This window comes from Rhinopithecus bieti, unplaced genomic scaffold (genome assembly GCF_001698545.2).
Source record: "Rhinopithecus bieti isolate Rb0 unplaced genomic scaffold, ASM169854v2 scaffold_33652, whole genome shotgun sequence".
In the NCBI taxonomy this organism is placed as follows: Eukaryota; Metazoa; Chordata; class Mammalia; order Primates; family Cercopithecidae; genus Rhinopithecus; species Rhinopithecus bieti.
This window is the reverse complement of record NW_016814761.1, coordinates 76,823-90,612: the sequence shown is the minus strand read 5'-3', so window position 1 is coordinate 90,612 and position 13,790 is coordinate 76,823. Positions and strand designations below refer to the sequence as shown.

General features: G+C 49.9%; 1 protein-coding gene across 1 annotated transcript in view; it reads left to right on the top strand.

Moving 5' to 3' along the window:
- SDHB (succinate dehydrogenase complex iron sulfur subunit B) overlaps nucleotides 1-6,300 on the top strand; it is a 36,357-nt gene extending 30,057 nt beyond the window's left edge. Inside the window, exons 6-8 of the mRNA XM_017852126.1 lie at nucleotides 75-176; nucleotides 1,416-1,538; nucleotides 6,079-6,300. Of these exons, the coding sequence (XP_017707615.1) occupies nucleotides 75-176; nucleotides 1,416-1,538; nucleotides 6,079-6,156 (303 nt within the window). The 3' untranslated portion in view covers nucleotides 6,157-6,300. The remainder of the gene's footprint in view (nucleotides 1-74; nucleotides 177-1,415; nucleotides 1,539-6,078) is intronic.
- The last annotated feature ends 7,490 nt before the right edge of the window (nucleotides 6,301-13,790 follow it).

Sequence of the window (13,790 nt, the reverse complement as noted above, 5' to 3'; positions counted from 1 at the left end):
CGCATTTAATCAGCTGAAGACATAGCAGAGTCTCTCCCCTCACAAGCTCCTGCCTCTCCTTTCTCCCCATACAGGACGGGCTCTACGAGTGCATTCTCTGTGCCTGCTGTAGCACCAGCTGCCCCAGCTACTGGTGGAACGGAGACAAATATCTGGGGCCTGCAGTTCTTATGCAGGTGAGGTTCTCCTTAATTGCTTTAAGAGAAATTGATATTGAAGCATCCAGAAGTCCAAGAGGACAATAGATTGCTGTAAGCCAGCCATTCTGAGGGGCCTGGTTTCCTTCATTGCCATCCATTTCCAAACAGGGTAATTGGTTGTATTGCATTCACTTGCTTTCGGTAAATCTGGGGCCTTGTCTGCAAATTGCCTTTGTTTCAGTGCAGTAAGAGTCACCCCAAGGGGTGGCAAACCATGCCTTGCAGATGTTTCAAATGTATTTCCGTATGCCTGGTATTCAGAGGCTCCCCGTCTCCCTCTCATAGGATTTGTAATGTAAGATTTGTAGTGTGCAAGCAGGGGAGAAAGCAATGTCTTTGAAGGGCAACTGCCCAGCTTTGAGATTGGAAGCTGTTTCCCAGCTAATGAAAGCCTGGATTTAGGGGTTGCCTAGAAAGAAAATAGTATTGGTGTTCACTGCAAAGAAAGTCACTGTCTTTGTTCCCAGAAAGCTTGTGCTTTTTTAGATGTGTGCTTTTCATAGTGTAAGCAACTCAAAAACCAACTTCTCTTTCTCATTTTCCCACAGAAAGAGAAGTTACAGGTTTGTATGACCACATGAGCAGTATTGATTCCCAGCCATGTAAAGATTGAATAATGAAGTACGCTCACACTTGTCACTTTACCAGCTGCTCCGAGTTGTTGGGGATGTAGAGGTCCTCTAAGTAACACTGCTAGAGCAGGTCCATGGTCATGTGATTAATTCGTTTCAGCTTCTGATTCAGGCTGCTGAGAGGGCTGTGCGAATTCAAAGAATCGTTAAGTGGGACAAATACTATCTGTAGACAGGTCTGTTAAATCATTCCTTTACTCAGAGACAGCGAGTCTAGCATGGGTAGGTGCCATAAAGACAGATAAGAGGGTTATATGATATAGTCCCTGCCTTCACCAAATTATAAGCTGGGTAGGAAGCTATTGAGCAACATGAAATAATTAGATGATGATGCCCAGTGTGTATAATGAAGCACCCAGGTACCAGGTGCAGTATGGATCAAAGGTTTGCAGGGACCATTAATCAAGTGGAGCTACACGTGTTGGGAACCTTTCCTTGAAAGATGGACAAGAATTAGTGTGGAGATGAGGCATCTAAACTGAGTGAATTCCCTTTCCTCTGCACTCCCAGAGCTTTGAGTTGAGCCAGGGTACCGCTTTGGCCTGTTGGTGGCAGCTCAGCTAATCAGTCCCTGGTTTTCCAGGCCTATCGCTGGATGATTGACTCCAGAGACGACTTCACAGAGGAGCGCCTGGCCAAGCTGCAGGACCCGTTCTCTCTATACCGCTGCCACACCATCATGAACTGCACAAGGACCTGTCCTAAGGTACGTAGGGCTGGTGACCCTCAGCTCTGCCTCAGAGCTGACATGCCAGAGGTAGCATGTGCCCACAAAGAGGCGATTGGTGGAGAGCAACCCTAGTCACTTGAGATGAAAAGGGAGCAGCATGTGCCTGTCCCTTCAGTGTGAACCTAGGGGCTAGTTTGGCTCTTAGTTGCAAGGAGTAGACTGACTCAGGCCACCTGAGGAGCAGGCTTTATTTGTGGGCTACACAGGGACATTGTGGGCATTAAGGATGCACAGGAACCCATGAGCAGGTACCTGCGTTCAGCCTGACTTCATAGGAAACAAAGCAAAAGCCATCGGAATGCGGGCAGCTGTGAGGACTACATTTCTTCTCCATCTCTTTCTTGCGATGTCGGCTGCTAATCTGCTCTGCTCTCCAGCAGCCTGTTCTTTCCTTCAGCTCTGTGGAGGTTTTCTCTCACTCAAAGCTCTGGCTTTCATTCCTCTTCCTGCTTGCATTTGCTGCTGCTTTTGGCTCTCTCTGGCCTGGATTCTGCCTCCCAGCACACTTCCAGCTTCAGCCACCCGCCATCTGCTCCCAGCACTTCTCAGCACAGGTTCCCAAGAGGGTGTCACATTGGCCCAGCTCAGCTTCTCATGCCTGCACATCAGAGGCCACAGCTGGCTACAGACTGGCTGCCCTTTGGCCAGGTTCTGTCTCAGTCTGTTTTGTGGTACTATCACAGAATTTCACAGACTGGGTAATTTATAAAGAAGTTTATGGCCGGGCGCGGTGGCTCAAGCCTGTGATCCCAGCACTTTGGGAGGCCGAGACGGGCGGATCATGAGGTCAGGAGATCGAGACCATCCTGGCTAACACGGTAAAACCCTGTCTCTACTAAAAAAGTACAAAAAACTAGCTGGGCATGGTGGCGGGTGCCTGTAGTCCCAGCTACTGGGGAGGCTGAGGCAAGAGAATGGCGTAAACCTGGGAGGCGGAGCTTGCAGTGAGCCGAGATCCGGTCACCGCACTCCAGCCTGGGCGACAAAGCAAGACTCTGTCTCAAAAAAAAAAAAAAAGAAGTTTATTTGACACACAGTTCACACAGTTCTAGAGGTTGGTACTGGCATCTGACAGGAACCTTCATGCTGTATTACCCCATGGCAAAAGGCAGAAGGGCAAGAGAAAGGGAGCCCAAGCTCATCCTTTTTTTTGAGACGGAGTTTCGCTCTTGTTGCCGAGGCTGGAGTGCAATGGCACGATCTCGGCTCACCACAACCTCCGCCTCCCAGGTTCAAGTGATCCTCCTGCCTTAGCCTCCCGAGTAGCTGGGATTACAGGCATTCCCCACTCATGCCCAGCTAATTTTGTATTTTTAGTAGAGATGAGGTTTCTCTGTGTTGGTCAGGCTGATCTCGAACTCCCGACCTCAGGTGATCTGCCCACCTTGGCCTCCCAAAGTGCTGGGATTACAGGCGTGAGCCACCATGCCCAGCCCTTCTCATCCCTTTTTTTTTTTTTTTTTTTTTTTTGAGACCGGAGTCTGCCTCTGCCCGCCCCAGGGCTGGGAGTGCAGTGGCCGCCTCCAGCTCCACTGCAAGCCCGCCCTCCCGGTCACGCCATCTCCTGTCTCAGCCGCCCGAGTAGCCTGGGACTATAGGCGCCCCCTCCTCCCCGCCTAATTTTTTGTAATTTTTGTAAGACGGGGGTTTTCCACCGTATAGCCAGGGATGGTCCCTCGATCCCTGGACCTGTGATCCCCGCCCCGTCTCCGGCCTCCCAAAGTGCTGGGATTACAGGCGTGAGCCACCACGCCCGGCCCCTTTTTTGTTTTTAAAGACAGGGTCTCTGTTGCCCAGGCTGGGGTGCAGTGGTGCAATCATAGCTCACTTCTGCCTGGAACTCCTGGCCTTAAGTGATCCTCCTACCTCCTGAGTAGCTGGGACTACAGGCACACACCACACCTGGCTAATCCAAACTCATCCTTTTATCGGGAACCTCCTCCTATGATAATGGCCATCCATTGGTGAGGGCAGAGCCGCCATAACCTAATCACCTCTGAAAGGTCCCACCTCTCAATACCGTTGCAGTGGGGATTAGGTTTTCAACACATGAGCTTTCAGGGACACATTCAAACCATAGCAGGTGTGAGCCCTGGTCCAGTCAGCCTTGCCCAGTGAGCAGGGAAGGGCCAGGGCTGTGTGGTTCAGAACATGGCTGCCTTCTGAGCAAAGACTGTGGACGAGTGATTTCACTTAAAAGTTGCAGTGAGTCAGTGGACAGCAAGGTGGAAAACTGTAGGGTGGCCAGTTACCAGTAAAAAAAAAAGATACATCATGTATTTGAAAACATCACATCCAAGCTGTAGAATTCACTTGTGATTTTTTTGCCTGGAAACCCTCTGTGTTTCCAGTGGCCTCGCCGGGGGAGCCCCCAGGCTCCAGCTCCCCGCTATTGCCTGGGCTTCCATCTGGGTCCTGTCCCCAGGACTGTGGTTTGCCATGGTTGCGCCTATGAATAGCTACTGACCTCTGAGGCAAGTTATGCTATGAAAACGCTTGGAGCAGTGCCTGGCATAGAGTAAGCACTCAATAAATGTCACCTGCTATTATTTTTTAAAAACAGCACTGAGCTTGTCTGAGGCAGAGACACCATCTTCAGTGGGGGGGCCTGGCTGTGTACTTCTTCAGAAGCTCTGCAAGTGACTCTAAGGTGCATTCCTGGTCACAAACCTGTGCATGGAGGGGATGGGTGCAGCAGACAATGAGACAGCCAAGAACAGGTTCTCTGCGCCTTGCCCTCCCTTCTATAAAACGGCTGGAAGTTGGGACTGAAACATAGACATAGGCCCATCATGAAACTGGAAGGGACTTGAGAACCATCAAGTTTAACCCCCTTGTAAAGATGGGGAAATTGAGCCCCAGGTGGGGAGGGGAGTGACTTGCCCAAGATCACTGCCAGGTCAGTGGGAAGGTAGGACTAGAGTTAGACCATCTGCCTCCCCATCCAGTGCTCTTTCTTCCTGCATGGATTGGGTATGTACCACCTTCTAAGTCTAAACACCTTACTGACCCTGTGGTGACCGGAAATACGCAGGTGGTTCCAGATTGAGAAGGCTATACAGTGAAAAGTCTCCCTCCAACTCCACCCAGCCACCTCCCTAGAAGTCAGATTCTTGTGTGAACTTCAGAGGTATTTTATGCTGCACACAAATGCGTATGTGTCCTCTTCTGCCTTTTTTATATCACACTTATCTGTATTTTTTCACCCATTATATTTTGGAGATTATCCCATGTTAGTATATGAAGTGTGTCTTTTTGACCAGTCTAGACAATATAGTGAGATTCTATCTCTACAAAAAAATTTATTTATTTATTTATTTATTTATTTATTGTATTTATATTTTTTTTGGTGTACGGTGACGACAGAATCGCTCGCTCTGTCGCCCGGCTGGAGTGCCAGTGGCCGATCTCAGGACTCACTGCAGCCCGCCTCCCGGGTTGGTTTTCACGCCATTCTCCTGGCCTCAGCCTCGCGAGTGAGCAGGACTTACAGTGCGCATCCGCCACCGGTCGCCCCAGCTAGTTTTTTTTGTATTCTTTTTAGTAGAGACAGGGTTCCCCGTGTTAGCCAGGATGGGTCTCGGGATCTCCTCGACCTCATGATCCGCCGTCTCGGGCCTCCCAAAGTGCTGGGCATTACAGGCTGTGAGCCACCGCGCCGAGCAAAAAGATTGTTTTAGTTAGCCAGATGTGGTGGCATGCACCTGTAGTTTTAGCTACTTGGGAGGCTGAGGCCGGAAGATCACTTGAGCCAGGAGTTCCAGGCCACAGTGAACTATGATCACACTTCAGCCTGGGTGACAGAGCAAGACCCTGTCAAAAAAAAAAAAAAAAAGTATCTTCTTTCTCTTCTTCTCTCAAGATCTCTTTTCTTTCTTTCCTTTTCTTCTTTCTTTCCACAACACTTTAGGGGGGTAGACCTATCCTTCTAAAATGAGGGAAGCCTTCACTAACGTCAGATAAGACCTTGTCTCATTTTACCAAGTACTTGCCTGTCTCCCTTTCTGCTTCAATGAGGGTGGCATTCAGTGGGTTTAATTATTATGCCTCCTGCAAAGCAGATGTTAACAGCTGTAGGGGCAAACTGCAGCTAACACCAATGGTATTGGCCAGTTGAACTCATCCTGGTTTTACAAAGGGTTAATAGGGTCATTTCTTCCACATACCTTTGAGAGCTGGTATATGCTGATTTCTGCTGCTACCGATTTAATAATAATGGTGATGATGTAAAAGATTTAGAGATATCTGGCTGATTTTGACATTGGCCTGTAGTCCTAGAAGAGACACTATCCTGGGTGTCTTTGAGCAGTCAGAGAGTGCAGCTCTGCCCTGGGCCTGTTTGCCTGTTAGGTAGAAGAGAACCCTTAGCCCAACTCCTGTGATTTTGAGGGACTTGATTTGCATTCACTTTGCTTTGACACTGAACTAGCTGAGGAAGGAGTTTCACCCAAGATCTTGGGTTTTCCCATTCAGTTTCAGTTATCATTTGTTATTGATTCTCTTCTCTTTTTTAAAGGGTCTGAATCCAGGGAAAGCTATTGCGGAAATCAAGAAAATGATGGCAACCTATAAGGAGAAGAAAGCTTCAGTTTAACTGTTTCCATGCTAAACATGACTTAAAACCAGCTCAGAGCTGAACATAATTTATATCTAATTTGAGTTCCTTTAAAGATCTTGGTTTTCCATGAATACAGCATGTACAATAAAAATTTTAAGAAATAAATGTTATTCTACTTTATTAACAAAAAAAAAGAACCCTGTTCCTTTACTTGCTGCAGAAGAATGTGAAGGTGCCAGGAGTCCCTGTCCTTGGAGAGATGGACAGGGCCCCAGAGCTGAGCAGGGGTGGGGTACCCTAGCTAGAAGGAAGTGATGAGGCGTGGAACTGACATCAGACAGGGCCTGCGGCTTGTTCCCAACTTTGCCGCTCACCAACTGGACAACTTTGGACAAGTTCCTTCACCTCTATGCTGCTCCATTTGCCCATCTGCAAATGGGATCCATAATTGTGCCTACTTTATCTGGTATGAGAATGCCTGGCACTTACTCTGAACACTCAGTGTTAGTGTTCTATGTCATCCCAGTTTCTATAGTTTTCAGTACCAGAATTACTGAAAACTAAATCTTGGTAAGTCTTTGGATGCGTTGGTGAGGCCAGGTTTGAGATTCCTCCAGCACAGAGCAATGACCCTGATCAGCTGTGAATCCAGTTAGTTCCACAAAGGACCTCGTGGGGCTTCTCACTGCAAACATGAACTCCACAGCACCGCTGCCTTGGCTGGGAGGCTCACTGCACAGCCGGGTGTGGTGGCTCACGCCTGTAATCCCAGCACTTTGGGAGGCTGAGGCAGGTGGATCATTTGAGGTGAGGAGTTTGAGAGCAGCCTGGCCAACATGGTGAAACTGTCTCTACTAAAAATAGAAAAATTAGTCGGGCAGTGGTGGCACGTGCCTGTAATCCCAGCTACTTGCGAGGCTGAGGCAGAAGAATCACTTGAGCCTGGGAGGTGGAGGTTGCGGTGACTGTGATCACACCACTGCACTCCAGTCTGAGCAACAGAGTGAGACCCTGTCTCCACAAAACAAAAAAGCAATGCAAAAAAGGGGAAAGGGGAAAAGTGAAAGTGGAAGCTCCTCCAAACTCATCCCCTGTTGACAGCTTAGACATTTCCTTCCACACCCTACGTTATTACAGATAGGCAACATATTTAAAACTTTCTCCCTTCAAAAGTAAGGCACCGTAGAGCCAGGAGCTGTGGCGTGTGCCCCTAATCCCAGCTACTCGGGAGGCTGGGGCGGGAGCATAGCATGAGCCCAAGAGGTTCGGGCTATGGTTTGCCATGATTGTGCCTGTGAATAGCTACTGCACTCCAGCCTGGGCAACATAGTGAGACCCCATCCCTTAAAAAAAAAAAAAAAAAAGCTTGGCACAGTGGTTTACACTTGTAATCCTAGCACTTTGGGAGGCCAAGGTGGGAGGATTGCTTAAGGCCAGGACTTCAAGATCAACCAGGCCAACATAGTGAGACCCTGTCTCTTTTTTTTTTTTTAACCTATTAAAGATTTAAAGAAAAACAGGGTACCCTGTAGTCTGCCAGCAGCTTTCTATTTTTACCTCACATACAAGGGACTTCAGTGCTAATAAAGACCTACCTTAATCTGTGTGTATGTGTATGTAAAAATTTTTGGAACTGCAGCTTAAGAGCACTGTGGCATGGGTGTGCCCTTACTTCACCATTCCCCTACTAAGGCACATTCGGGTGGTCCCTATTCACCTTTTCACCCAAGGGTGCTTTTTTAAGTTGCAGCTGGAAACCTCTGGATCATCTGGAAAACAAAAGCTTCATGCATCCTGAGGCAAGCAGCTGAGAAAACGTGTGACTCGCCGAGAATGAGCCTTAATGAGCATTTTCTGGCTTAAAAGGGGTTGATTCAACAAGCATTGTCTCAGGCATTATGGAAGGTGAGGTGCTGGGGACAAGGATGAACAAGATTTGTTCCCTCCTGCCACCTAGGAGCCAAGGTCACAAAGGAAAAAGGAACATCAGAAATTTTGAGAACAGGGCCATGTACCCTTCACTACAGCATCTTGGAATTCTTGACTACCTCAGTGAGACACACGGTACACGGCCCTGTGGCGCTGAAGCCTAAGATTGTGGAGTGCAGCTGGCTTCTTGAAAGACAGTGGAACCTGAACTGTGGGCCATGTCTGTGGATAGCTTCTGTTCCCCAGTTCAGACCTAATGGCTTTCTATCAGCATGGGGAAAGGTCACATTCCTTGGATTCATGGATACTTTGACTTGGCTTCTAATCTCCAAATCTGTAAGAAAAGATGGGTTTTTCTCATGAATGACTTATTTATTTATTTATTCATTTATTTATTTATTTATTGGAGTCTCTCTCTGTCACCAGGCTGGAGTGCAGTGGTGCAATCTTGGCTCACTGCAAACTCCACCTCCCGCGTTCAAGCGATTCTTCTGCCTCAGCCTCCCAACTAGCTGGGATTACAGGCATACCCACCACACCCGGCTAATGTTTGTATTTTTAGTAGAGACGGGGTTTCACCGTGTTTGTTGGGCAGGCTGATCTCTAACTCAAGCGTTCCACCTGACTCGACCTCCCAAAGTGCTGGGATTACAGGTGTAAGCAAGCACACCCTGCTTCTCATGAACAACTTAATGCCTTGTAAAGATGGGTCCACAACAACTGCTAAGAGGCAGGGTGTAGCTTGGGAGTTGCCACTTCAGATCAATGTCATCAGAGGCTGGGTTGACTCTGATGGTCACTCTCCACAGTTGAACTCCAAGATAAATTGGTATATGTTATCAACTGATAGTTTAATTTACTGCTTATTTAATCTTTCATTGAATTGGAGACAAATATTCTATTGAGACTGTCACAAAGGCTTTTCCAGTAAAACTGCAGACCTGTGCAGGGAACGGAACAGTATTTTGTCCTGTATGTTACTTCTGTGCCCAATGTGCTTTCATTTACAAGATAATACTTCCAGCCTGGCCCTGTGGCTCACACCTATAATCCCAGCACTTTGGGAGGTCGGAGGATTGCTTGAGCCCAGGAGTTAGAGGCTGCTGTGAACTATGATTGTGCCTCTGCACTCCAGCCTGGATCACAGAGCCAGAACCTGCCTCTAAAGAAATTAAAAATAAAAATAGAATTTCGTAGAACTGAAGCCAGCCATCCGTTCTTACCTAGCTCTGGACATGTTGAACATCTGTGACTCTATTTTCCTATCTGTAAAATGGGAATTAACAGCATTCCCTTCTCAGAATTATGGTTGAAATCTAAATAAGAGGCCGGGCGCGGTGGCTCAAGCCTGTAATCCCAGCACTTTGGGAGGCCGAGACGGATGGATCACGAGGTCAGGAGATCGAGACCATCCTGGTCTACACAGTGAAACCCCGTCTCTACTAAAAAATACAAAAAACTAGCCGGGCGAGATGGCGGGCGCCTGTAGTCCCAGCTACTGGGGAGGCTGAGGCAGGAGAATGGCGTAAACCCGGGAGGCGGAGCTTGCAGTGAGCCGCGATCCGGCCACTGCACTCCAGCCTGGGCGACAGAGCTAGACTCCGTCTCAAAGAAAAAAAAAAAAAAGAAATCTAAATAAGAGTAAATGTGAAAGCATCTTGCCTGCAAGAGAGTAAATGCTCCATAAACTCAAGTGAATGGATTTGTCTTGAGTACCTACTATCTGACTCTCTAGTTAATGCTGGGAGGCTGCAAGAGTAATTCCTTCCCAGCCCTCTGGAGTTGACACCTGGTATATTTCTGACATGACTGGCCAGAGCTAGAGGCCTCCCTGTTGGGAGGATGGTTTTTCCGTGCAAGGCTAATATTGCTTATTTCTCATCTCTCCCGTCACATTGCTCAGGGCAGGGAGGGACTCCCATTGGTCAAATTCTCTTCGGGCCCCTTCCCTTCCTGGCCCCAGGATAACTACCATACAAAGTGCTGAAACTCAGCCGGGCACAGTGGCTCACTCCTGTAATTCCAGCACTTTGGGAGACCGAGGTGGATCTCTGAAACCCAGGAGTTCGAGACCAGCCTGAGTAACATGGCAAACCTCCATCTCTACCAAAAAAAAAAAAAAAAAAAAAAAAAAAAAAAGGCCGGGCGCGGTGGCTCACGCCTGTAATCCCAGCACTTTGGGAGGCCGAGACGAGCGGATCACAAGGTCAGGAGATCGAGACCATGGTGAAACCCCGTCTCTACTAAAAATACAAAAAATTAGCCGGGCGCAGTGGCGGGGGCCCGTAGTCCCAGCTACTCGGGAGGCTGAGGCAGGAGAATGGCGTGAACCCGGGAGGCGGAGCTTGCAGTGAGCCGAGATCGCGCCACTGCACTCCAGCCTGGGCGACAGAGCGAGACTCCGTCTCAAAAAAAAAAAAAAACCAGAAAAATCAGCTGGGCGTGGTAGTGCTCAACTGTAGTCCCAGCTACTCAGAAGGCTGAGGTGGGAGGATCACTTGAGCCCAGAAGGTCGAGGCTGCAGTGAGCTGAGATCACACCACTGCACTCCAATCTGGTAGGCAGAGAGAGACCCTGTCTCAAAAACAAAAAAAAAAAAAAGAAAACTGAAACCCCACTTTACTGTGTGTCTAGATAGCCATAATCTTAGCAACAGGATTTACTAGGTGAAAAAAATCCTCTTTTGTTATAAAAATCTGGTGAAACTAGAGAAATCGAAAAGTAAAACAATGCTCTGGAATAAACTGGCCCAAATTAGTGATTTCTCAAGCTTTTTGCCCCTGGGACCAGGCCTGTTACGCCCTCTGCATGGGCTCCCAAGAGAGCCACAGCCTAGAAGGGAAACTTCAGTCGGTTCTCACCCATGTGGGACTGGAAGTTTCAGACACGGTTATCCGGGAAGACAGTCTGGGTCACAGACCTCCTCAATGACCACACACCGAGAGCCACTTCCCCAAAGGTAACCCCAAGCAGATGGCAGGGCCTCCCACATCCTCTGTGGTTTGGAAGGAAGCTTCCTCTGGCCTCCTGCCTCATTAAGGAGACGAGACGAGCTGCAGGTGTGGCTCCTTCCCAGCTGGCTCAGGGAATAGAGCCCCTTTAAGGCCAAGCAGCCTTAGCAATAAAAAGAATGAAGGGGCCGGGCGTGGTGGCGCAAGCCTGTAATCCCAGCCATTTGGGAGGCCGAGACGGGCGGATCACGAGTCAGGAGATCGAGACCATCCTGGCTAACACGGGTGTAAATCCCCCGTCTCATACTAAAAAATACAAAAAACCTAGCCGGGCGAGGTGGCAGCGAATGTAGTCCCAGCTACCTCGGGAGGCCTGAGGCAGAGGGGGTGGGGGGGGAGAATGGCTGTAAACCCCAGGAGGCGGACTTTGCAGTGAGCTGAGATCTGGCACTGCACTCCAGCCTGGGCGGCCAGAGCGAGACGCCGTCTCAAAAAAAAAAAAAAAAAAAAAAGGAATGAAGGGGGCACCCTTGCAAGGCAGTCTCCCATGCAGTCCCCAAGTCCTCTGCTTTTTTATTTATTTATTTTTATTTTTTATTTTTTAGAGGGAGTCTCACTCTGTCGCCCAGGCTGCAGTACAGTAGGCTCACTGCAACCTCTGCCTCCCGGGTTCAAGCAATTCTCCTGCCTCAGCCTCCTGAGTAGCTGGGATTACAGGCGCGCACCACCACACCTGGCTCATTTTTGTATTTTTAGTAAAGGTGGTGTTTTGCCTCATCGGCCAGGCTAGTCAGACCTCAGGTGATCCACCCGCCTCAGCCTCTCAAAGTGCCAGGATTATAGGCATAAGCCACCACACCCGGCCCCTCTGCTTTTCTGAAGCCTCTCATCCAGTGCCAGGATCTAAAGCAAGCAGCTGGCTTCTACCAAGTTCCTGTCATCTCATTTCATCCTCTCCATGACTTCCATTTTGTAGGTGGCAGGGAGAGGCTTAGAGAGGGAAAGTGACGTTTTAAAGCTCACGCAGCTAGAAGGCAACTCACGCATCCATGTCTTTCTGATGCCAGAGCCCAGCCCCTTGCCACCGTACCATACTACCTCTTGCCAAGGCCACCTGGGCTAGCCATTTCCAAACCCAGCCTTCCTGCTGCCCTGGGGGCTGGGTTCCTGCCAGAAATTGAGCTAAGCCCTGGGGGAGGACATGGGAGTTTTGAAAAGTTAAGCAGCCTGCCTCCCCTGGAAGTGTCACCGGAAGATGAAACAACTCTTGTCACCTGGCCCAAGGAAGCCAGTCCCACGCCCCAGGTGGTCAACAGGAATGGCCCCCAACCGGCTGGCTCGGGCAACCTGCCCCAACTAAGTAAATGGCTCCACTGGCACCCAGCTGCTCAGGCCAAAACCCTGAGAAGCATCTTGAATTCCACACATTCCTGCACCCCCACATCCTATCCACCAGCAAGTCTTGCCAATGCGTGTTCCTGTACCAAATAGTCACTGGGATCTTGCTATGAATCAGGTGCTGCTTTCCCTCCTGGGGTTTATCCCCTACCCACACCCTCACCACCATCACAGCTGTGTCTCCTTCCAGCCCCTTCCACAATAGGGATCATTGGAGTTTTCCTCTCCTTGACTAGGGCTACTACTCAGTAGACAGCAGCCTCCGCAGGAACAAGGGCATCTCTGTTTTGTTCATTCTCACGTTCCTGGCTCCTAGAGCGGTGCTGGCACTCCATAAGTTCATCCTGGACAAATGACTGGTGATCCTGCCCAAGTCTATCCTTGGCCCTAACATGAACCCTCCCTTGTTTGCCCTGGGATCTCACAGATCCACTCTCCCCTTTGGAGCTCCTCTGTCCAGAGGTCCTGGAGACAGGGAGCACTATGCCTGTCACTATGGGGTAGCAGGATAAATGCTGCACACAGGTATGACATCTCTGGTGCCTTTCAGGGGTCTCCATGAATCCCCTCAGTGCAGGTGTGTCTACAGGTCACGCTGTGAGGCTTCTCTTTCTCTAGCATTTCAAGGCCTCCAGTGCATCATGGCAGACTCTCCCTGGGTCTCTGTGGAGGCACATCTGACCCTGTGAATCTCTGGGCAGGTGTGGCTTCCTTCTCTGCATTCATCAAGCAGCATCAGGCACTGTCTCAAGTGCTTGATACGCATTTTCTTTTCTTTTCTTTTCTTTTTTTTTTTTTTGAGACGGAGTTTCGCTCTTTTTGCCCATGCTGGAGTGCAATGGCACGATCCCGGCTCACAGCAACCTCCACCTCCTGGGTTCAAGCGATTCTCCTGCCTCAGTTTCCCGAGTAGCTGGGATTACAGGCATGCGCCACCACACCCAGACGACACGCATTTACTTGTGTGATCCTCGCAGCAGTTCTCTGTGAAGCAGGCATTGCTACCCTACAAGTTGGGAAAAGAGGGCCAGAGAGGATCAGTGACTTGCTCACGGTCGCATGGCCTGGAAGACATGGAGAGCTGGACCAGCACGCACAGTCCCTAGCCACCGGGACATGCAGGGGGCTGCCTCCGTGAGGTGTGTGTCTCAGGTCGCCCCGCCCCCGGTGTGTGCCGAGGAGCCGGCGGGGACTACAAGTCCCGGCATCCCGGGCGCGGGCGTGGCGAGGGCCGCAGTGGGCCGGGCGGGGCTTGCGGCGCGCACGGAGGGACTGCGGCAGTGTCGGAGCCGCGCAGAGCCTGGTAGCCCAGGTGCCCCGCCCGCGCCAGCCCAGCTCCAGCCCCGCGCCAGCCCAGCGTCCCCCGCCCCGGGCCGCCCGGACCGCGCCCCT